The sequence below is a fragment of the Cryptomeria japonica genome, chromosome 2 (genome assembly GCF_030272615.1).
Source record: "Cryptomeria japonica chromosome 2, Sugi_1.0, whole genome shotgun sequence".
Taxonomy (NCBI): Eukaryota; Viridiplantae; Streptophyta; class Pinopsida; order Cupressales; family Cupressaceae; genus Cryptomeria; species Cryptomeria japonica.
Genome location: NC_081406.1, coordinates 372645642 through 372669582, shown reverse-complemented (window position 1 = coordinate 372669582; position 23941 = coordinate 372645642). Strand labels below are relative to the sequence as shown.

At 37.7% G+C, this 23941-nt stretch overlaps 1 protein-coding gene across 1 annotated transcript in view; it reads left to right on the top strand.

Annotated features, from left to right (window-relative positions):
- The window catches only part of LOC131050528 (senescence-associated protein AAF, chlorolplastic-like), a 37350-nt gene extending 13762 nt beyond the window's left edge, over positions 1-23588 (top strand). The window contains exons 5-6 of the mRNA XM_057984728.2: positions 23057-23132; positions 23227-23588. Of these exons, the coding sequence (XP_057840711.1) occupies positions 23057-23132; positions 23227-23388 (238 nt within the window). The 3' untranslated portion in view covers positions 23389-23588. The remainder of the gene's footprint in view (positions 1-23056; positions 23133-23226) is intronic.
- The last annotated feature ends 353 nt before the right edge of the window (positions 23589-23941 follow it).

Below are 23941 nucleotides of genomic sequence, written 5' to 3'. Positions count from 1 at the left end.
TGATATCGGAACTCACACAGCTAATACCGGAACAAGATACAAACCATGATAAGCAAAACACAAAATTCTGGAGAAGAGGATCTTTCGGAAATGACTCCAATAGATCACATATGCCTTACTACTTCATATCACATACATATCTACCTTCCACTGTAAAAGCAAGTACATGGAATATCTAATTCACTCAAAGGGTAAGGAGTTAGAAGATTTGTGGATTCCTAAAAGCCAACTTGGGTCGCTAAATTAGTCTTCTAAATAATTTGTCAGCAACAAGCTCACAAAATTTTCACAAGTTTGGGGCATTAAATGAAGGAGCTGCCTATGCATCATCTAAAAGAGTTTCCGATGGTGTATTTTAATTTGGAGTGGTCCTCATGAATTTTTTGTCTGCAATTTTGGTTTTGTGAATTTGGGTATCTAAATGATTTAGTACTTTACCACAAAGTCCATTGGTGGTGATATTGGTGCTTGTTGTACCCATATAATTTTTTTGGTATTGTGTCAATTTGTAAGTCATAGTTGTTTCTTGTTAATAAGTCAAATTTGTGTCTTTCTTCCCATTGGTTTTCAATGTAGTCAAATTATTTAAGTGGAAAAAGTGCATGCACTCTTTAATTTCAATGACAACTAGAATGTGAAATCACTTTGACTCAAAAGTCTACTTTTTCACTGAAGTGGAAAAACTCAACTTCAAATTAGAAGGAAAAGGGGCATTATGAACCGGATGCCCAAGGCCACTTAAATATCAAAATGTCAAAGTGAAAACATGAAAAAAGTAAATGAAGACATTGGGGTGCCCAAAAACTCTTAAATGTCAAAGTATAGAGAATTATAAGAAAAGGTGCAATACTACATCCAAGCACAACCCTAGAAACTTGAATGACAAGTTGTCTCAATTGAAAAACATATCGTAAAGTGTGCCATATCTTCCAAGCACACTCAAGGGGTGAAATGTCAAGTTGTCAATCAAACATAAAAAAAATGCTTCCAAGTCCCCAAGCACACCTTAGAAAGGGTTGAGTATCAAAAGTAAACTTGAAAACGTGAGCTAAGTTGCTTGAGGCCAAAATGTGTGCCCTAGGAGAGATAAGAGGCAAAAGTAACTTAAAAATTAGAAAAGCACTCTTGCTGTCCCATAAAATCACTTGCCTTGTCTTATTCTGTCAGTCTAAGAGGGAGGGTTTTAAGGAGAATGCCATGGGAGAAGGAATTTCAATTTTTCAGCATTCACGGATTCTTGAGTTTCTTTTGCAGGCACCAAAGGGCATCATCTTTCTTCTTTCTTCAACCTCCATGACAGGTAATCCTCCTGTTTTTATTGATTTCACAGGGATTTTGGTGGTAGATTTATGGCAGTTTTCAGTGTTTTTCATGGTCAATTTTTGCTGTTTGTGGGCATCAATCATCAAGCTTCCATGTGCCAATAAGAATCACTACAGAACAACTTGGATTTCAAGGATGAATGAGAGATTTTAGGCAAAGCAACAGGTTTTTTAAGCTCTTTTATGGTGTATGAGAGTCACATGTTTATATTCCATATAGTTTTAGGGACATGTTTTGCAATTTGTTAAAGGCAGTTTTCAATTGGGCAAACAGCAGGGTTTTCAAGGTGAAATCATTCACCAAGCTCCATTTGCATATTTTTGCTTTCAGTCATGCAAACAACCGTTTTTAGTCCCAAACCTGAAGATTTACAAATGCATAGCAGAACAGATTTCACTCACTCATAATGGCAGAGTTTTCTGTCCCAAACAGTAGCATTTTTTAGTTATAGGACGGTAGTTGTCTTTGCGCTTCTAAATTTCTGTTTTATATGGTCTCAATGTCTATGACAATCAACCAATTTTTCTTCACATAAAACATTAGTTTTCAGTGACAGAACAGCAGAGTTTACAGTTTAAAAAATCAAATTTCAGTCATAGAAGAATGCTGATTTGGCCCTGAAAGAAAAAGTTTTTAAACATATAGCATCACATTGTATGGGCAAGTAGTTGTTCAAAGTGTAAAATTAGTGAGGAAAGACTTAATTTTCATCAAAATGTACTATCACTTTTAAATGGTGGAATCTCCTTCCAAGCTAGTGTCTGATAACTTTGCACAGAAGAAGCTGTAAGAGCAAGAGAATCCAACAATAACCATTGAGATCAGAGAGCCAAGAAGAAGCTTGTCAATAACCTAGAATGCTTGCAATGTGTCCAAGTCCTAGAGAATATTAGAATGCTGTCAAGAAATCTGAACAACCAAAAAACAAAGATGAAGCTCTTTAGTCTTTTGTAAAATAAACTTGGAAAGAAGAGGAATATAATATGTAACTGTTGGTACCCAAATTTGCTACCCCTAATTTTTTTTCATTTTTAATCATCTGCAGCCAAATGTTAGCTCATTTTTATCACATCAAAATGTCATATAGCATCACATTTTAGGGGCAAGTAGTTGTTCAAAGCGTAAAATTAGTGAGGAAGACCTATTTTTCATCAAAATGCAGTATCACTTTTAAATGGTGGAATCTCCTTCCAAGCTAGTGTCTGATAACTTTGCACAGAAGAAGCTGTAAGAGCAAGAGAATCCAGCAATAACCATTGAGATTAGAGAGCCAAGAAGAAGCTTGTCAATAACCTAGAATGCTTGCAATGTGTCCAAGTCCTAGAAAATATTAGAATGCTGTCAAGAAATCCGAACAACCAAAAAACAAAGATGAAGCTCTTTAGTCTTTTGTAAAATAAACTCAGAAAGAAGAGGAATATAATATGTAACTGTTGGTACCCAAATTTGCTACCCGTAATTTTTTTTCATGTTTAATCATATCTGTAGCCAAATGTCAGCTCATTTTTATCATATCAATGTCAACCATGTTATTCTTAATTTCTTTTCTATCAAAATGGTTATCCTGGAAGTGTTGGTCTGTCTTGGTCCACTAACGATGTATGCATGTTCCTCATCATGAAGATTATCAAGTTCACCATATGTGAGCTTAGCTCACTGCTCTTTTCTTCCTTTGTTCAATTTCCTTGCTGCCCAAGGTTCTCTTTTCTCTGCCCAAATTTGGCATCTCCTTTGACATGCTGCCTCATCATCTGCCATTTGGATCTACTGCCAACTGCAGGGAACAAGAAAGCCCCATTCTACTTTGTTTGCAGTCCAAATCACTTGCATCCTACACATCAAAGAAACTCATCATGATCTCGAATGGGATAACATAAACCATTGCAAGACTAATAAATTCCATACCATTTCAAATATCATTTTATTTTGAAGTCATCTAGGGTCCTACTTTAAGATTAAATTGCATGGGAATTCTTGCTCTGTCACTTTTCCAAATATTTTAAACACATGAATATATCTTCAGTCGAGTACTTAATAATTCAAGCATTAACATTCCAAACATTCTGTTGGTGTAAATAATTATTCATCTTGGATATTATTACACCTTACTTAAGTTTACTTAGGAAATGCATTTCATAGTAGTTTGGGTATGAGACACTTGGGTGTTCGTGCCACATTGGGATAGTGTCTGTAGGAGAAATTCCACCTTTTATGGTGTTGATCTTGTTGTTACACTCCACATTCAGTGGGTGATCCACCTCATGTGGACTATTATATTATTTCTCCTACCTACCTGTTGACGTGTATTTTGTACACATTCATACACAGAATAAAATACCCAAAGGCATCTTATCCTCTCTTGAATAAAGTCGCTAACTGCTGAAGATATCGCAAGAAGGATCAGTTAGGGTGACTCCAATGTTCTTTTTAGTAGGGTCTCTACGTGTGGATAAGCACCAGTGGTCGTTGTGATTGCTGTGTCATCAAGGGGCCTTACGTCGCCGAAGATTTTTCTAAACTAAACAAGCTTTCAAAAAATGCCAAAAGAGTAGGGTTTGCAAGAGGTCTAATCTAGTCTAACTCTAAGAATGACTTAATGTGGACAAGGCTTGGTGAGATTCTACCAACTTCAATATTGCCATAAATTAACAACTCGATTGAAATTGATGCGATCTTCTAAGGTAACAAATGATTTTTCAATACATCAAAGATCTAGGACACTACCACAAAGGTACATATCCAAGATACAACAACGATTGAAGGTTTAAGCGATTCAAATATCTCCAGTTGACCACGCAAGGCGTTCCTACAATCAGCAAGAAGCTAGTGGTTTGGAAAGCGAATCCTACCAAAGATCAAGTCCAACACTTCGTCCTTCGAATTAACACACTGCTTTGATTGAGAATGATTCAAGAAAAATGAACAACCATGAAGATAACCAAGAGAGTTGCAACAAAATACCATAACTTCAATACTTTATTGATCTCAAAGCCATCATGCACAACAATTGTTTGAATTCCTTTCTCAAAGCTCAATCTAGCTACAAAAGTAAATTGCTTCTAAACTTTAATCTCTCTCTAATACATCAATAATCTGATCTTCTAATTTTCTAGTTATTACAAAATGAAAAGAAATGAGGGTATATATAGCATCCTCAATTACAATGAACGGTCCAGATCGAAAGAAGATCAATGGCCAAGATTATGACACCTAAACCCTAATTAGGGTTTGTTACAACCATTACATAACATTTAATGCTTGACCAATGATAAAATTGTATTGCTTGGACACATGTCCTCTCTAGAAATTTCCACCAATGGATAGCTAGGGTAGGTACATCGGAGTTTGTGCCACCTTCTATGAATTAGGTACATTGAACCTGGACATTGTTGAGGTGGACCAATCCGACTGGAGGAGTGATGACTAGGATGCCACCTCGTCTGACACTTGTAGCTTGGTAGATATTCAATTTGATGTCGTTGAGAAGCTATCTTTAATTAACTCTTGTTCTAACTCCTTTTGTCCTTGATTTGCAGGATGACTGATGTACCTCGCCCTAGCTATCCTGGATTGGAAGAGGTCGCCCTTATCTTGATGATGTTGGATCGAAGAAGGTCGTCCTTGTCAATGCTAGACTGGAGGAGGTTGCCCTTATCTTTGCTTGATCGTCCTTGATGAGACCGTCCTTGAGAAGAGTCTTTCGACTTGTAGATCTTTCGAGCTTGGGAGTCGCCATCTTGATACCTACACAACATTTCATAATAAGTAATAGATTTTGCAATGTATAAACATAGATTAGATTAAAGATTGAATTTAGGAAACTTCATGATAAGTCTTTGAGTTATCATTTCCTAAATTCGATTGAGCTAATGGAATTTCAAAATTTCAAAATTCAAAATTTAAACCCATGACGATCAAAATTCAAAATTAAGACAAGGGATCTTCGCCATACCTCTCTTGCGAGCTAACTCTAAAAATGCAAAATAAGGCGATTTGTCTAGACAAAATTTGGAGTTTTGAAGATTTCAACGTGATTTTCCCCAAGGGAACACCTTCCTTAGTAACTTCGCCAACCTTAGGGGTCTTCAACGTGATGATGGCAAATTCGCTCCACTTGAACACAAACCAAGTTCGCACTCCCCTTTGAATGGAAATTTCGCACCTCCTTGATGAAATTCACACTTCTTCCTTGTCTCCTCCAAATCGCATGCAAAGGAATGTTTAAATGATGATTTGAAATGCCATATCACACCCCCTTATATAAGCGCTCACCCTCTAATTGCACATAGGCCGACTTGGAAATAAGTCAAATAATAACAAAATTTTAAATAAAAAGAGGAGGCTGACTTTGCAAAACATTTAAAATAAACCCAAGCGCTCTTTCTTTAAATAATTAATTAATTAAATGCCTTGTAATTAATTATTTCGATTTTTTAAAAGGCAAAATTAATTAATTAAATGTCTTGTGCGCACTTATTAAATGCCCATTTTATCGAAATTTAGCATTTGAAATAATTTGAAAATGGTGTTAGCGCCAAAACATGAGAGAGGTAAGGGTACAAACCATATCGCTCTGGTCCTTGGCTGAGGGACAGGAGCGCTTTAGCATCTTGATCTTGATTTTCATGCCTTTTACGTTCAAAACCACTTCCTCCACGTCAAAATTGGCACCTTCGTTGGGTTTCTCGAACTTGATTGATTCAACTTTGTGGATAAATGCCTCTTAAGGTCAATATCGCCCTGGTCCCTTGGTGAGGGACAGGAGCGAACCTTGTGTTCTCCTTAATCCTTGTTTCTTTGGTCACCAATTTTCATCACTAGGCAAGTAACAACGTTACCCCTTCACTCCACGCATACTTTACTTGGCTTTTACAAAGCACATTTGATGTTTGAAGGATTTTCGCCCTGGTCCCTTGGTGAGGGACAGGAGCGATCCTTGTGTTCTAGCCAAAATTCGTCATTTTTTAACCTTAGCTTCTTGTTCATCACCTTCCAAATGACATTTTCAACCTTGTATAATCTTGCTTTGACGTGATCTTTTGGGACGAATGATTGATTTAATTAATATCGCCCTGGTCCTTGACCGAAGGACAGGAGCGATCCTTGGTGTCCTGGGCTCATCCTTGTTTCTATCAACTCGCAAACGCCTTCACAGTGTAAAACAATGTCCTTTGGTCCTTCTTGATCGTATGAAATGCGATTAATATCCAAAACTTAAGCCTTTATAGAGATTTCGCTCTGGTCCCTGACTGAGGGACAGGAGCGAACTTTAGGCATATCGTGTAAATCCTTCATCATGTTGACTTGCAATTATCTTTGAGGCGCAAAATGATGTTCCTTACTCCCTTTCGAACACTTGAAATGTGAGTGGCAACTTAAATTTGGACACATCTAAACATTTCGCTCTGGTCCCTTGGAGAGAGACAGGAGCGAACTTGGGCATATAGTGCGAATTCTTCATCTTTGGCGATCTTTGTAACTTCATTCTTTGTCGAGACACCTCAAACATCATTGCTTCCTTGTATCCTGACTTGGAGTGACCTTATATTTGTAAGGAAGGCAATATAACCAATATTTCGCCCTGGTCCCTGGCTGAGGGACAGGAGCGAACTTACACTTGTAGGCTCAATCGTGATTTGCTAACTTCCAAATTTATCTTCAATGGACTCGTTGTGCATCCTTTCATTCATCCTTGGCATGAAATTCGCTTGGTCTTAGCGAGAAATTCTCCTTAGTAAGAAATCGCTCTGGTCCCTGGCTGAGGGACAGGAGCGCCTAGGACAATATGGAGTTCACCTGGCATTTTGCAATCTTCAAATTATCTTCAATGGGTCCGTTACGCCACCTTTACTTGCCTCAAACTCAAAACTTACTTGATCCTCGCCCACATTTTGCCTTATAAGGAAATTAGCTCTGGTCCCTAGGAGAGGGACGGGAGCTAACATCAAATTTCGCCCTGGTCCTTGACTGAAGGACAGGGGCGATTTTGCCTCTAGGTCAAATTTTCCTCATGATTGCGTTTTCAAATTATATTCGACTGATAAAATGCACTTCCTTGGTTCTCCTCAAAATCGCGAAATTGTTGAGATCTTGCAAGGACAAGGTAATTTTAGGTTTTAAGCTCCAGTCCTTCAGTGAGGGACAGGAGCGATTTTTGCTCCTGGCACATTTCCATGTTCGCGAAATTCTTCAAATTATATTCAACGGAAAGAACATGCCTCCCTTTATCTCTTCCAATCCGAAAATCATCTTGATCCTGCAAGGACAATAAAATTTTGAGAAACAAGCTCCGGTCCTTCAGTGAGGGACAGGAGCGATTTGTCTTCCACAGGCCAAAATATCACGATTTCAAGGGTTTAATCACTTCACAAGGCAAAGTTAGGTCATTTCCAATACCCGGGATCAATCATCAAAATTCCAAAATTTGGTCGAAATCATTCAATCATACAAGATTCCATAACTCATCATTAACACTTAGACAAAAATTGGACTCTGCATCAAAATTCCGACTGAACCTAGACCAACTCACTTGACCACCTGACGAATTCACCTTATTCAAAATTGCATCCTACGGGAGGAAGCTCAAAAAGCTCTCAAGATTGACTGGATTCTGGCCTGAAAACACTAAAACGGGAACCCTAAGGCTCGACCCTAGTCCAGACAACTGACACACTAAACCAAAACCCTAAAAAGCAGAGAGAAAGGCGAGCAAAAAACGAGCAAAAAGAGGGGGTCCCCATTTTAATGGGGCGATGTGTGAAATGGTCACAACACTACCCACACCTATTTCCTACCTACCCTTGTTTCTTATTGAGCCACATGTCATGTTTGTGTGCTCACATATCCCTAGCCTTGCCTATATAAGCAAGCTCATCTACATTGTATGTAATTGATATTTTGATCATTTTCTATTGATGAGAATATAGTTTATTCTTGTCCTATATTGTGTCTCTATTTTGTACATTTCATTGAGCTCTTGATCTTGGCAAAATCTCACATGGTATCAGAGCCATTGGGGCTTCATTGATTCGTCTTGAAGAGGCATTATTGCGACATCAAGAGGCAGATTTGAGGAGTAGCATCTTTTGGAGGCGTCCTAGACTAGATCCGACCCCGCCATTGCGTCCAGAAGGCCGTTTCCATGAATTTTGGTTATAAAGTCGGCCTCCTTTGGTGAGAAAAATTTTTTCTCCAATTTTGCTATTATTTTATGAATTTCGAAATTTTTTTATATATTTTCCAAAAATAAAAATAAAAAAAAATTTTCGTCCAAAAAAAAAAATAAAAAACAAAAATATAAAAATTTCGAAAAAATTGAAAAAATAAAAAAAAAAGCAATTTTGGGGGGGTCCGCAGACCCCCCCGTGACCTGCCGTACCCTGCAAGTCTGTAGCGCAGGTGTTACAGGCGCCGCCCGTACCTGCCGATCTCTCCGCTGCCGTCCGTGCCGTGTACCCGTAGACCGAGACCCGCCGCCGCCCGTAGGTCCCCGCTAGACTCTCCCGCCACCACCGCCGCCGGCATCTTCCTCAGCTCCCTTGCTGCCGACAGATCTCCCCACTCCCACCGTTGCTTCCGCCTGCCGGCAGCTTGGCTCCTCTCGACACCGGCCCCCGTCCTTGGCTTCCGGTCCGCCTTCGGCAGCCTCCTCCTGCCAGCGGTCAACCAGACAGGAGGACCCGCGTCCGCCACGTGGCAGGCGGCCACTGGCCCGTGGGTACAACCCGTACACGTCAGCTCCGTACGGCAGCCGAGTCATCCGCCACGTCAACTGTGCCACGCAGACCTCCGTACGCACTGTCAGACGGCCACATCATCGGTACGGCCTGCACAGTCACCTGCCCAGTCAGCAGTCCGTACAGTACAGACGCCCAGTCAGCAGGGAGGCGAAGTTTTTGTGACGGTCATACGGCCGTGAAATTTAACACAGTGACTTGCTGACGTTAGCGCCACGTCATCATTTTTCAAAAATTTTGTAAGCCCCTCTCATTGAGCTTTTTGATTTTGCAGTTCAACTTCAAATGGCCATAACTTGCTCATTTTTGCTCCTTTTTTCGAGCAATTTTTTTTGAAATGGGCTAGAATTTCGTGCTCTCCGCAGTGGTGAAGAAATTTTTTGATTTTGATGCACGGATTTTTCAGAAAATGCAGTTTTTGGTGACTGTACCTGAGTAATCCCAGTTTTTGCAACTTCAGAGGCTTCGTTTGGGGTCATACGACCTCCTTTTCAGGTGCCTTTTTTTTTGAAAGTGCGTATTTTTTCGTCTACTTTCACATGATGCTATCAGATTGATGCCATTGTAAGTAAAAATTGTACTTTCAGATTTTGGCCATTTTTGGCTCTCTTGGTACTTGTATATTTGCTTGAATCTCAGTTAGATTCATTGCACTATTGATTGAAGTCTCTTGTATCTCATTTGAAAAGTTGTAAAATTTGCATCATAAGTCCACTTTGCCTTGTTTTGCAAGTGGCTCATTGTAATCGCACTAAGTATAAAGTGCCAAAATCATCACTTTGGGGGGGGTACTTTGATTGATTGAATATGGGAGGGTGTCTCTTGTGCTTTTGTGCTCTTGTGTTCCTTCCTTTTTGCTGCTATGGGTTCTTCTAAGTTTCCTCTCTTAACTCCTCATAATTATGCTACTTGGAAAATTGATGCATGGAGTAAACTTATGGAAAAAGGACTCACTCATTACATTGATGGAGCTATTGGTGCTCCCGCTGATCCTAAGGTTGATCCAGTTGGTCACTTGGATTGGCTCACTAAAAATATCATGGCAATTGGTACCTTAAGAAAGTATGTATCAAAGGATCTCATTTTTCATATTGAGAAGTGTACTCTAATCAAAGATGCTTGGCAAAAGTTTCAAGACTTGTATGGTCAAGTTGATGAGATTAGGGGATATCAAATTGATAGTGATCTCACCATGTTAGATCCCAAGAACTTTGATACTATACAAGATTATGTCACTAAGGCAAATGAGTTGAGGGCACAACTCAAAGATTGTGGCATTGATAAGAAGGATACTCAATTGATATTCAACTTGATAGGCAAGCTTCCACAAGAATATGCAGCATTTGTTTCTAGTTTCCAAACCCATAGGATGACAATGGGTTCAAGCTACAAAATGCCTACATTTGATGCTTTCAATGAAATGTTGATGATGGAACAAACTAAGTTGATAAGCATGGGCATTCTTAAGGCTTCTAAGTCTCAAGCATTAGTGGCAAATCAAGGGAACAAAGGAAATCAAGGAAAGGACAACTCAAACAAGAAGAAATGGCAATCAAAGCCTAAAGAAAAAGCACCAACTTCTCCACAACAAGGAGATTCATCCTCTTCCAAGAGAGATAATTCACCAAAGAGGGAGAGACCTACTTGTGCTTATTGTAAAAAGATTGGCCATGAGGAGCATCGTTGCCATTCTAAGAAGATTGATGAGCTTACACATATCATCAAAAAGCATAACATTGATTTGCCTAAAGTCTACAAGAAGGATGATTCATCAACTTCCACTTCCTCACATTCAAAAGGAAAAGGGCAAGCATTCATGGCTTCTACAAGTGGAAAGACTCACTCTTTTGGAACAAGAAAAGGAAAAGCTCTATGTGCTACTATTAGTCATAATTTAGATAGATGGCTTCTAGATTCAGGGGCTTCTCATCATATGGCATCTTCGCAGTCTATGTTTTCTACATTTGAGCATTGCACCATGCCACAAATTTTGATGGGCAATCATACATACAGGGATGTGATTGGGAAAGGATCTATTGACATTGGGGATAACTCCTTCAATGATGTGTTGTGTGTACCCCACTTGACAAACAATCTCCTTTCTATCTATCAAATCACACATGGCGCAACTAAGAGAGTTGTGGAGTTCACACCTAACTCAGTTTTCATTAGAGACTTGGAGACTAGAGCTATCATTGCGACTGGGGTGGTTGATCATGCATCTCGGTTATACTCCTTTTCAGATTTTGTTGATGATGATGATTTCACATTTGATGATTCTACACATTATGATCACACTTCTTGTGATAGTTCAGATTTTGAGGAGAACTTTGAACACTTGAACATGGGGATTCTCACATGTGACCCCATTCTTGAGCCTTGTATTTCATCTCCTCATATTGATATCACATCACCTATTGCACCTGATGATGCGGATAGTGCGACAGTTTTGCCTTCATGTGATTCAGTGCAGCAGGATATTCATTGTCTTCCAGCTTCAGATTCATGGGATGATTACTTGACAGACATTGCAGGTTTATTTGTGGAATCCTACATTGCAGATTTGGGAGACATCATTGATGACATTCATCTTCTCTTTGATGAAGGTGATCCTTCTTCGATTGTTGCGAGGGAACACTCTGACCCTCTTGTTCATTCTCTACATGATCATTCTTTCGAGGTTGACATGATTGTGGATACTTATGTACAACAGTTGGAGGAGGTCTCTTTATTTTTTGAGGAGACATGTGAGTCTTTGGGACATGTTCTACATCCATCTCCACTAGATCTTGGAGTGCCTTTTTCAGCAGTGTGGCACAGTTTACCACCTTTGGAGGGGGTATCTTTCAGCATCGACATGGGGACACTTGAGCAGTTTTCAGAGATTCCTTTCATCATGAGTTTTCTTCATACATCTTCCCTTCATGATTGGGGGGACTTCATGGATACACCTTTGGTTTTGTTTCTTCCTAAGGGAAGGAATGTTGTTCGACGTTCGTGGAGCAGTTTCTTCATACATCGAGCTTCTATCATTGGTGCAGATTCCACATTGAGGGGGGGCTTCCTAGCTTCTCTTCTTCTCTCATATGGGGGGGACTATTTCCTCACATGGGGTTTTGTCCTTCACATTCTTCTATGAGAGTTCTCTTGTATGTTTTTCATCTCTCTTTTGGGGGAGGGTTTTTTCCCATTGGGTTTTTCTCTCTTTCCCCACTTTGTGAGAGTTTTTCATTGCATTGGTTTGCATGCATTTGCATTTGTACATGGGTACCTAACATGGCCTCGTAGCTGGGACCCATCTTGCATTGCTTAGTTGCATTGTTGACTTAGGTGCATTCCCTTAAGTTGCACTTAAGGGGGGGTGTTGGTGTAAATAATTATTCATCTTGGATATTATTACACCTTACTTAAGTTTACTTAGGAAATGCATTTCATAGTAGTTTGGGTATGAGACACTTGGGTGTTCGTGCCACATTGGGATAGTGTGTGTAGGAGAAATTCCACCTTTTATGGTGTTGATCTTGTTGTTACACTCCACATTCAGTGGGTGATCCACCTCATGTGGACTATTATATTATTTCTCCTACCTACCCACACCTATTTCCTACCTACCCTTGTTTCTTATTGAGCCACATGTCATGTTTGTGTGCTCACATATCCCTAGCCTTGCCTATATAAGCAAGCTCATCTACATTGTATGTAATTGATATTTTGATCATTTTCTATTGATGAGAATACAGTTTTTTCTTGTCCTATATTGTGTCTCTATTTTGTACATTTCATTGAGCTTTTGATCTTGGCAAAATCTCACACATTCAAATATTAAAATCAAGAATCACAATTTCTTGTTCTTTGAAAGAAAAAAATCAAGATTTGTAGAAAACTCATAGATGAAAAAATCTGCAAAAAATCATTTTTCTCCCAATTTATCGTGAGTCATTTATGGCAACAATTTAATCTGCAAAAAACTCTTGGGTGATTTTTTGAAAAAATCAGAGCAATTTATTGTAAAAAATCGCATAAAAATTGGGAGAAAAACTCAAATAAATATGCAGTAATGATTTGTCGGGCATTCTTTTACTGAATACTATCATGGAATTGATTACATAACCATGCACCTCGCCATTTGAGAATCAGTTAGTGTAACTGTGTACCTATCCACGACAAGTTAAAAATAGGTGCCTTCAAGGGATGTGGCATCTTTGTGGGAAGAATGTGAATCCTTTGGGTGTATGTGTGAGGAAGACTCTAGTATGGTGTTTTTGCATGATATGGTAGCTTCATGTGGAAATCTCATGCTTCTTGAACCATGTTCTTGTAGCTGAAGGTATGTTGTGAAGGCTGACAAAGTTCATCAATGTGTATGAGATGAGCTGAAAATTTGAAAGGCTTTGTGTGCACATGCCAATGCCAGCTATTGAACAAAGCATTTATTTAATGGAAGATGTGTAGTAGAGGAGAACTTTAATTCTATAGAAAGGAGATTCAAGGAATTCAAATCCTCTATAATATGTATTGAACTCAAATTCATTTAGAGGTTGCACTTATTTTCTGGTATATGATATGTATTTAACTTAAACTTTGATTTATATATGATGGAAATCAGTAATATTTTCTACAAATTCAGTGTATATATGTGTTTTTCAAGAATATTTTAGAAATTATATATTTTCAAATGTTGATGAATTTTCTCGAGTTTATGCCCATTTTAAAATTTTTTTTGCCTAGTCCCGAGATTTAAAAAGTTTTGGGCCAAAAGAGTTATTGCCAAGTAAGAGTTTTTCCTTTATGATAAAAAATACCTAGTGAGGAGGTTGAGGTTTCTAGGTTGTATATGGAGGTAAAAGCAAGAGCTAAGGGTGGGCTAGTAGAATCTATACAATATGCTTTGCCATCATTGTTGATGAAGGTTTTACAAAAGGAAAGACAAAGGCTAGTGAAAGGCAAGGCGCAGTTGTAGGGATGTTGAACATGCAATCACAAGAAGATTGAGATGTCCGTAGGTTTTCTTATCTACCCTAACCAACTTCAAAATGATGCTTTAAAGATTAAATCTTAGAAAAAAGTTACACGGTGAAGTAGCAAAAGAAATTTCTGGTCACTTCAGTTTTCATCTCACACAATTCACAATTAACACTCAGAGAGCACACAACAGAAGCATATTTACTGAACGACTGATTTAAAATCTGATGTAAAAGAAATTCAGAGCCTAGCACAAATTTGTGTGGGTTTACAGCTGGAATCAATAACGGTCATATTAGCAGATCCAGTGATAACCAGATCTGAAGTTTCAAGGGATCTGATAGTATTAATAATTTAATTCCATTCCCGTGAATGTTCCCCTAGTGTTTATATAATCACACTGTATCTGATAATAGATGGCATCAATTACTTAAAACTGTGAGCAAACTAAGTATCTTTCAATGATAACCTGAGTGTGAGTTGCTTCCCTCCAAATACTGGTATAGTTGACTAGGGTTCACAGGATGTTACTGCGTTCAAGGCACTGCACTATATGTGGCTGTGCCCTGGGGTTGGCTCAAAGCTGCGACCTACTGCACAGGTTTCCAGATCTGAATCTGAGGGCCTATGTTTATGCCTCTAGTCTGTTATAGTGTGTCAATATCAATGGTCTTCTTCAGTAGTCTCTTATGCAAATGGCTACAGGCTTCAGGCCTGGTTTGGTAAACTCTAACATATCTCTATGTAGGTCGCTACAGGTTCTTGAATATGGCTGGTTATCAACTTCGCCAGTGCCTATACTGCTGTAGGTCATTGCTACTCTGTTAGTGTCTCTTGAGTCTCCCTCCAAGCTCTATAGGTATGGCAATTCTGAAGACCAGCGCCAAACATAGTGACCAGTTATTTGATATTTCAGCTCACAACTTGATATCTGATCTCAGAGATAACCCGATCTGCTGGTTGAAATCAGGCCTGCAATGGACAAAAAAATGGAGAATAGGGTGACCTTGAAGTTCAAATTTAAATGATATTAGCAAAGGTGGGTGAAGGGTTTCATTCCTCACCACACTATTTTCTCACATAGGTTTTCATCTCTGTTTATGAGTGGAATACTTGCACGGTGCACCAAAATAATTTTTCAAAATGTATTAATACAATTTAATATTGTTAACACAACTCAATCCTGATATAGTACATAATAATATTATTCAAAATGCCCCTCAAACTGATTTTATACTGATTTGGCATAATCCAATTGATGCCAACCACAAATTTAATTGAATCTGCTTATGGAGTCGATCTGTAGGAAACTATAATTCTTTTTCATTCTTGAAAATATTAATATTATTTTAATAAAAAATATAATATTTTTATATGTTAGTGTTGAGAAACACTAGTTTTAATAATAAAGTTAATTTATTTGGATGGAGGGTAGATGACAAAATTATAGATGCTTTATTTGCCCATTTTTTTTAATGTCCATGCCATCCCATTTCATGTGCCACATTCTGCTTATTTCAAGAATGGAATGAAAAAACAAGACATCGGTTCCCCATATGCCCCCTAGAGAACATAGTGTACACTCCACCCTCTTGAGAGATATTATGTACAGGTGAGTTTGTTGATGGAGGATATGAAGCTAACTTGGCTAAGGATGGGTTGCTCGATTATCATGGATGGGTGGATCGATATTAAACATCACCTAATAATCAATATCATAGTTACATGGTTGGTTGACTATTTCTTTTAAAGCTCTTGATTGCTTAAGCACAAGAATGCAGACTTCCAATTTCACATTCTAAGGGAGACCATAGAGGAGGTTGAGGCCTCAAATGTTGTATAGGTGGTAATTGATTCAACGTCCATGTAATCTAGTTGGCATGATAGCAGAGGGTGGTTATAAACACATGTTTTGGACCCATGTTGTGTTTACATATTAAATTATGTATTGAAAGACAGGAAGATAGATTGCGTGAAGAGAGTGGTGGTAGAAGCTAGATATGTAATATCTGGGGAAACATTTGCACCACTTTCCCTACGTTGGTTTCTTACAATGTTATTTTCTCTCACCCCTTGAATGGGGGAAGAAATTCATATTATTAATGTCTGGGAGGCTTCTTTTTCCTCAAATTTCTCATAGCTTGATTATCTGTTTTGACAATAAAATGTTCAAGCTTAAGGAAAATTTTAGACTTTTCAGTAGCCTTTTTGACAGCTAAAATTTCTGTCTTATATTATATTTATGATACCTAGAATTTTTGTTTGCAAGAGTACCTGATTTGCACCCACAAATTTCTTGATGGCCTTGAAATTCTTGAATAAGCGCTGTAGACCATGTGTTTTCAGATGCATCAGTGTATTGTATTAGTGGCATACCTGGTTTTGGTATCTGGAGAGCAGGAAGGATTTTATATTTATTCTTGATCTTCTGTATTTCTTTTTTTGGCTTCTTAACCCAACCATTGATTTTGTCCTTAAGATTATTTTGAATCTTTTCCCTGTCTTTTTCCAAATCTTGGTAAAATGATGAGACATAGTTTAAAGTTTAAACTATGTCTCATCATTTTACCAAGATTTGGAAAAAGACAGGGAAAAGAAACTCTTGAATCCCTCAAAAATCTCTGAATTTTTTTTTCATCAATTAATATGTAAAGAAACTCTTGAATCCTCTGAAGTACATGCGGTTGGAGTTTAATCTTACCTTCATTCAAATGGAAACCAATAAATCTATTTCTGATTTTCCTATCTACATCTTTTTGGTAGATATAAAAATTTCACTTTTTGTAATAGCTGCATAAATCTGCTCAAGATGATTCAAATGTGTAGTGATGTCATCAGAAAATATGATAATATCATCAATAATGATTGCACAAAATTCTTTTAAATGTCTTAATGCTTGGTCCATTCCTCTTTGAAAATAAGGAGGTATTGTGTATAGACCAAAGGGTATGACACTCCATTCATAAAGTCCTTGAGGGACTAAAAATGCAATCTTGTACTTATTTATTTCTTTCACCTTGATTTGCAATCAAACCTAGAAAATAACTTATTATTAGCAACTCTCCTTATCAAATCTGCACTAAATGGAATAGGATAATTGAATGGTACTATAAAATTATTCAAAGGCCTGTAGTTTATGCAAATCGTTTTTTACCTCTTTCTTTTTCTACTCTCTTATTTACCAAGAATGCTGAACATGAAAAGACACTCTTCCTCTGTCTAATGAATCCTCCTGAAATCAATTCATCTAGATGCTCATCCATTTCTTTCACCTCAATGGGGCTTAACAAGTAAGCTGGTTCTTGAGAGATCATTGGTCTAGAATTTTAGTGGATTCATGCTACAAAAGTTCTTTTCAAATTTTCTCTAATTTCACAAAATGAATCCTTTTGTTTCAATGACATTTTTGCATGATGTTCCTCTATTTCATTTACCCATCCTTTTCCTTTTTTTGTTTCTTTCTTTTCTTCTAGTCTTTATGTAACCAATTTTAAGATTGGAATCTTTATTTTTTCATCATTATATTTTAAAGGCATCTGAGTCTTTCTTAAGATTGATGGTTCATATTTAGTAGGGAAAAGAAAACCCAATAAGACGTCACTATCCATACCATTGAATTCTGAAAAATCAATGACGAAAGTCTTACCATTAATCTTAATATGAACATATTGTGCATATCTTCCAATCTCTAGTTTTTCCCTTGTAAATTTGTAATTGAATGAGCTTTTGGAGTTTCTGGTCGTGGCTTCCAATATTGTTGTGGGATGGCTTTGGTTTTGGCAAAACATCGAGCTGATCTTGAATCAACAAATGCATCATATTGAGATTCCAATATGTGGACTATTGTTAGCCAAACTGCTGCTTCCTTTACTTTGTTTTTGATTCTGTTTCTGAGGAGGAAGTACTGATTCAATGTTCGGATTTCCTCCTGTTGGTCTTTTGACTAACCTGGTTTGTTTTTCAACATAAAAAAATAAGATATCTAATTGTTTGAATATAGCAATATTAGAATTATCAATGTTAGTATCTGAATCTGATTTTTTGTGCTTTCTTGCCATCGATTGCTTGTTTCTAGAACCTTTTGACTGTTGCTATAGATTGTGTAGCCGGATGCCTTCTTAGCATATTCCTCGATCTCCTTCTGAAGTTTTTCTTTTTCTTCTTTTAACGATTTTATCTTCTGAAGATGTGCTCAGCCTTGAGCTCTCCTTTGCTCCCTTTTCTTTGCATCTCTGTATGGATCTCTATTTTGTTCCATCGGTAACTTCTTGTGAATTTCTTTTAAATTTTGCTTCGGCAGAGCTTCAAAAAAAATCTTCATCTTCATCAATAGAAGATTCTCTAGAAGAACATGATGAATAATAATGAATAGTAAGTACTCAACAGATACTGAGAGGGGGGGGTGAATCAATATAGACAAAAACTTCCTTAAACCACTTTGACTGCAAAGACTGCACTAGCTGGTAAACAGGATCACCGATCTAAGATAAGGCACTACCGGTAAAACACGGTGAGACTGTGAAACACACAAACCGGTAACACTTAGATCTTCTCACAACCTAATCTCTCCTTTCCACTTCACCCATATGCATAAACAAGTAATACATCAGAAATATAAAGACCACTGGATCAGCATGCATTACCACTTAACAAAAAACACTAATCATCACATGAAAAAGCATCACACATGACATTGATTTTTCACGTGGAAACCCAACTGGGAAAAACCACGGTGGGGATGAATACCCACAAGTTGTTCTTTGAACTATTCTGAAGTCCGCTCTGTTAGGAGCCTAATCCGGTTAAGGACTTTACAATAGGTTCTGCTAGGAACCGATCCTGCTAGGGATCACCCGGTTAAGGGATGGCTAAATACTCGGTTAAAGGTTAGAACCCTGTTAAAGGTTACCTCGCAAGAGGATTTGAAGAACTCATTGATTTGAGTCACCCTATTAAAGGATTTACACAAAGCCTGTTAAAGCTACCCAGTTAAGGGATTTTCCAACTGCTGAAATGGTTAGAAGTCAATAGGTAATACACTGATCTGATAACAACACTCAATGCCAAGGCAAATCCACTTTAGCTCCTTTGCTTCTACAATCACACTCTGCAGGTATCAACACACTTCTCCGGTCTGGCAAGAATCAAGTATCTCTTCACTTGGATACACACATAACATTTGCCAACAACCTCACAATGCAAATCATCATCGACCTTATAGGAAACAGATAAGTCGGTAGCATAAACCCTAAACCCTAGACATTTAGGTTATCAATACAATCGGTCCAGTCCTGACCGTTCAAACACTTTGCATAGTGTAAAACAATCTTGAACACATCTCAAGACGTTATCCATCGTTCGTTCTTTGCCGCTTCTGGAAGCTGATAACCCATCACGTGCTCTCCACCGTTTACAGAGACTACGCACATTCCCGAGGTAGATAGGATCAATCTCCATGCAAGATCCTCAAGGAAATCCTTCACGCGCACAAGGCTGACGTGGCAACACGATCTGATCTTCATTTCAATGCTAACCCATCACAGGATGTCATCGGTCCAATCACACAGACTTGAAATGCATCAATCGGAAACCCTGAAGCTGAGACTACCAACCGGTAGTCATACCAAATGAAACCCCAATATAAAACTTTCCATATACTGGTTCACATTCCAACATACCGGTTCACTTTTTCACATATACCGGTTCACATCATCATACCGGTTCCCTTGCCAGTTTGCTCACTTTAATATACCGGTTCATACTTCAGCATATTGACATCAATGACAACATACAATATCATCATGTCATCAAACTCTGCACATATGCCAACAATACCGGTTCCCTTGCCAGTTTGCTTACTTTAATATACCGGTTCATACTTCAGCATATTGACATCAATGACAACATACAATATCATCATGTCATCAAACTCTGCACATATGCCAATAGAACAATACTTTTTACCTTTGTCTTTCACCATATAGTAGCATTCTGCCTCCACTTTCATCAATTCATAAAATTGAATATCTAGATCTTGATAACTCTGTACAAGAGGAACAATTTCCTGGTTATCATTAACATCATTTCTTTCAAATACTGCATAAACCTTGGTGCAAGGGTTTAACTTCTATGGACAGTCTGTGGCATTATGTGGTCCCTTACAAATAAAGCATTTAATACGTCTAGAAACCTTTTTTAGAGGCAGTTCTCTTTATTAGGAGGTAAGGTAGGAGGCTTGTATCCTCAATTCTTAAACTGCTTATTTTGGATAGGAGTAATCTTGTAGTTTCTGGAATGTTTGGTTCTATCATATTCTCCTTCTAAATAGGTATTCTTGGAAAACCCTTTTATACAACCTAGACTTCTTTTTACAGCTGCATTTAGACTTGCAACCACATCTTTTCTTAATCTGCTTCATATTAACAATCTTCTAAAATCATCATTGGGTGGTTGGCTGTAGAATTCTCTAAGATTGCATGTAGAGTTGTACTCCTTAGTATTGGTATTCATAGCAGCTAATAGGCATTGTTTCTATAACTAATATGCTATCAGGGTTTTTGTTTCTACAAAAGTGCAATCATTTATTGTAGTCTTTTTCTTATCTGTGATATAATCTTCTGCCCAATTACCTAAATTACAATGCAAAGCTAAGTTAACGGGTACACCCTTAAGGCCTCCCACACCTGTACCAGGTACATCTGGGTACGGGCTCACCTGGGGGTGCACCTGGGTACACCCTGGGTATGTACATGGCAATACCCAGGTGTAGCCAGGGTACCCAAAGGTGCTGAGCGCCAAAACATAACAAAAGAATACATTTTTTGACTTATATTTTGTATCCAAAAGCCAAAAATGCCCCTAAAAGTATTATTTTGCCCAATACAAAGATCATTTTGTTCTCTTCACTCTCTTACAAAGATGATTTGGCCATTGATGTTTTGCCCAATACAGAAGAGTATTAGAAACATCAATGGCCAAATCATCCATAGTCTTGTGCCGAGATGTGCCATTGTGCAAGCCAATTTCAATGCTTCAATTTTTTTTTGCTTCTTCCCTATATCTGTATGAAGTTTTCATATTCATACCTCCCCCAGAGTTTTGAATCTGGATTCAGCACAGTGAAGTATTCAGGAGTAGGCCATTGGCCCGGTTCATTACTAACAAACTCTTCTTTTTTATTATGTACTAACTTTGTTTTTCTTTCAGACTTTGTTTTTTTATTATTACGGAAACTTTGTTTTTCTTTCAGACTTTGCTCTAGGCAGAGTTTCTCTGGTCATGGCATCTTTTTCAGACATTTTTGTAATTTTAATCCCTTTTCCCTTTTTGTCATCTTTCTCCTCTTCCTTAGGATTTAGAGAAAGCTTTGATGCGACCTGTCTGGCTAAGGCATCCATTAACTGGGGATTGCTACTAAGGTCATACAAACTCACCATAGATGATTTAGAAGGGTAGGGACTTTTGGAGGAAAGTTTCCCTTTCAATGGATAAGAATTAGAACTAGAAGCTTCTTCAGGATTATAGTCTATATAGGGTTTATTGTCGGTGCTGGCTCTTGGTCTTGTCATGGAATAACTACAAGATGATTGACACAAAGATCTCCTATGAGGTTCTAGATCAATAATTTGTTCAAGCAAGGTCTGGTCAGGATTAGTTCAAGCAGGGTTTGGTCAGGATTTGTCAAGATGTCTATAACAGACGATCTTTTTACTTGAACACGGGAGTGTTTGATAGAAGAGAGTGAGAATTTGGTCCCATTTCATTGAATGTGATTATTTTGCCCAGCAATACAATCTTAATTTTTTGCATTGGGTTTTTATTCTAGAGATTGAAGTTCAAATTCCCAAAGTGACATGCAAGCTGGGTTTCTAAGTGGTGCCTCTTGGTCTTCCACTGTTTGGTTTCTAGTTTTAATTTTGAAGTTGTTGATCTTAAGGTGCTAAGTGTTGTATTGCTTGTAAGTAGCTAAGTATTTGTATCAGTTGGTGCAGATGCTCATTGAGCTGTATTTGTAGACTATCAAAAATCTTTATAAAAAAAACATAATTTACAACACATTTAGACTATTTCTAACTGTTAACTATCTTATTACTAAAATTATGCTTCAACGCTTAATGCAGTTAAATGAAACATAGCAGGTCAAACTCAGTCCAGTAATCATTATACGTGCGCTTCTTTGTGGTCAAACAACAAGTACTTCCAGTATGCCACTGTCTTGGTCATCTGAATATTTATGGGGTTAAGCAGTGTCAATGTTCAATTGAGTGTCAAATTGATCCTTATAAGTACAATCTATTAGAATACATCAACTGAGTGGTTTGTCACCTGTCGGTCCTCTTTCTGCCTTGAAATCCACACATGGATAGAGGAGGGATAATTGACTATACTTGTATCATGATGAAGTGCATTCATTATATTTCATTTATTCCTGGTGACATGGAATGTGTGCCATGTCTTCACATCGAGCTTTCCCGTGGCAGTTTAAACATGCAGTTGATTCACTTTTTAAAGCAGAGGCCTATTCGGTCACATAATTATCATCGTTCTTTTGCATCATAGGGAACGATGTAACGTGTAACTTGTCTGAAGGAGATTCCACTCATAAAAATGTAGAAAAGCTCTTGCAAGTTGTTTTTGTTCATATTTTTGCTTGCAATTAAATGTCGAAGTTACTTTTTTCTTTTCCTTAGCAGTTTAAGAGTTTTTCTTTTGCATTCTATTTTGTTCACTCTTAATTTTCTACACTGCAATGTTTTGTTTTACTCCCTTTTAAGGGAAAGTTTAATTTAGATACCTTAGAGGATCGATGGGCATTGTTGAGGATCAGGCTGGAAGATTTGATCTCTTTATCATTACACACGATGTTTATGGCAATTGTATATCTCTTTTTCTTAATTTTTTGAGATTACTTTTTAATTTTAAAAACCATGGAAGGAATCGACTATTAAAACCTATTTGAACCAAATTTGTTTTAACATGCCATTTTTCTTTTCCATGGTTAAGTGGCGTTACTAAATGTAGCCTCATTAATACAGGCAAGCACTAGCAAATGCACTGGCAGATGCTCCATCAATGTGGACTCTTGGCAATGCAGGAATGGGAGCCCTACAGGTGCATATCATTGATTTGCTGCAAACATAATTAAAATGCTCTGTTTTTAGTAGCTAACATGTAAATTGCTTAAATGGTTTCCTCTTCTCCATAGAGATTAGCACGTGATAGCAATCCAGCTGTTGGAGCTGCCGCATCCAAAGCTATAGAGGAGCTGAGGAGACAATGGCAAATAGAAGAAGGAGACACTTTGCTTTTTAGTATGGATGAAAGATACTTAAATACAGAGATCGACAAGGAATCAGATAAATGTTAGCGTATCTTTGAGGACATTTAGGATTAAACATGTATATTTTCTACCTTCCTAACAAACAATGTATATATTAAAAGTTTATCATACAATGTAACAACAAACAACTGAAGTAGGTTCACCTGGCCTGGCTTTGGCGTATATCAAATTCGAGGCTTCTACAAGCCTGGTAGTATGAATGTTCAATCAAATTTATTTTAGTCTGATTCTTTTCTCTCCCTTCCATTCAAAATCTGACCTGAAAGGTATAAAGAGTAGCAAATTTTGGCCGTCCATAATAGTATGATTGTAGAGTTTTAAAAAAAAGGTGTATATTAATGTTTGAATGCTGTTGTTAGCGTTTTATTATATGTTCTGACTTGATTTAATTGCAATCATTTCGTACAAAGTCATTAATCCAACAACCAGTCATGCAACACAACTTGAATAAATGATCCAGTAGCTCAAAAGTACACAGAGAATTATATATTGCTAAACTGCAAGGAGGTACTTATGTTGATCAAACAAAATATCTTACTTTCAGCAAGATACTAACCATATGAAAGTATATTTCAAACTC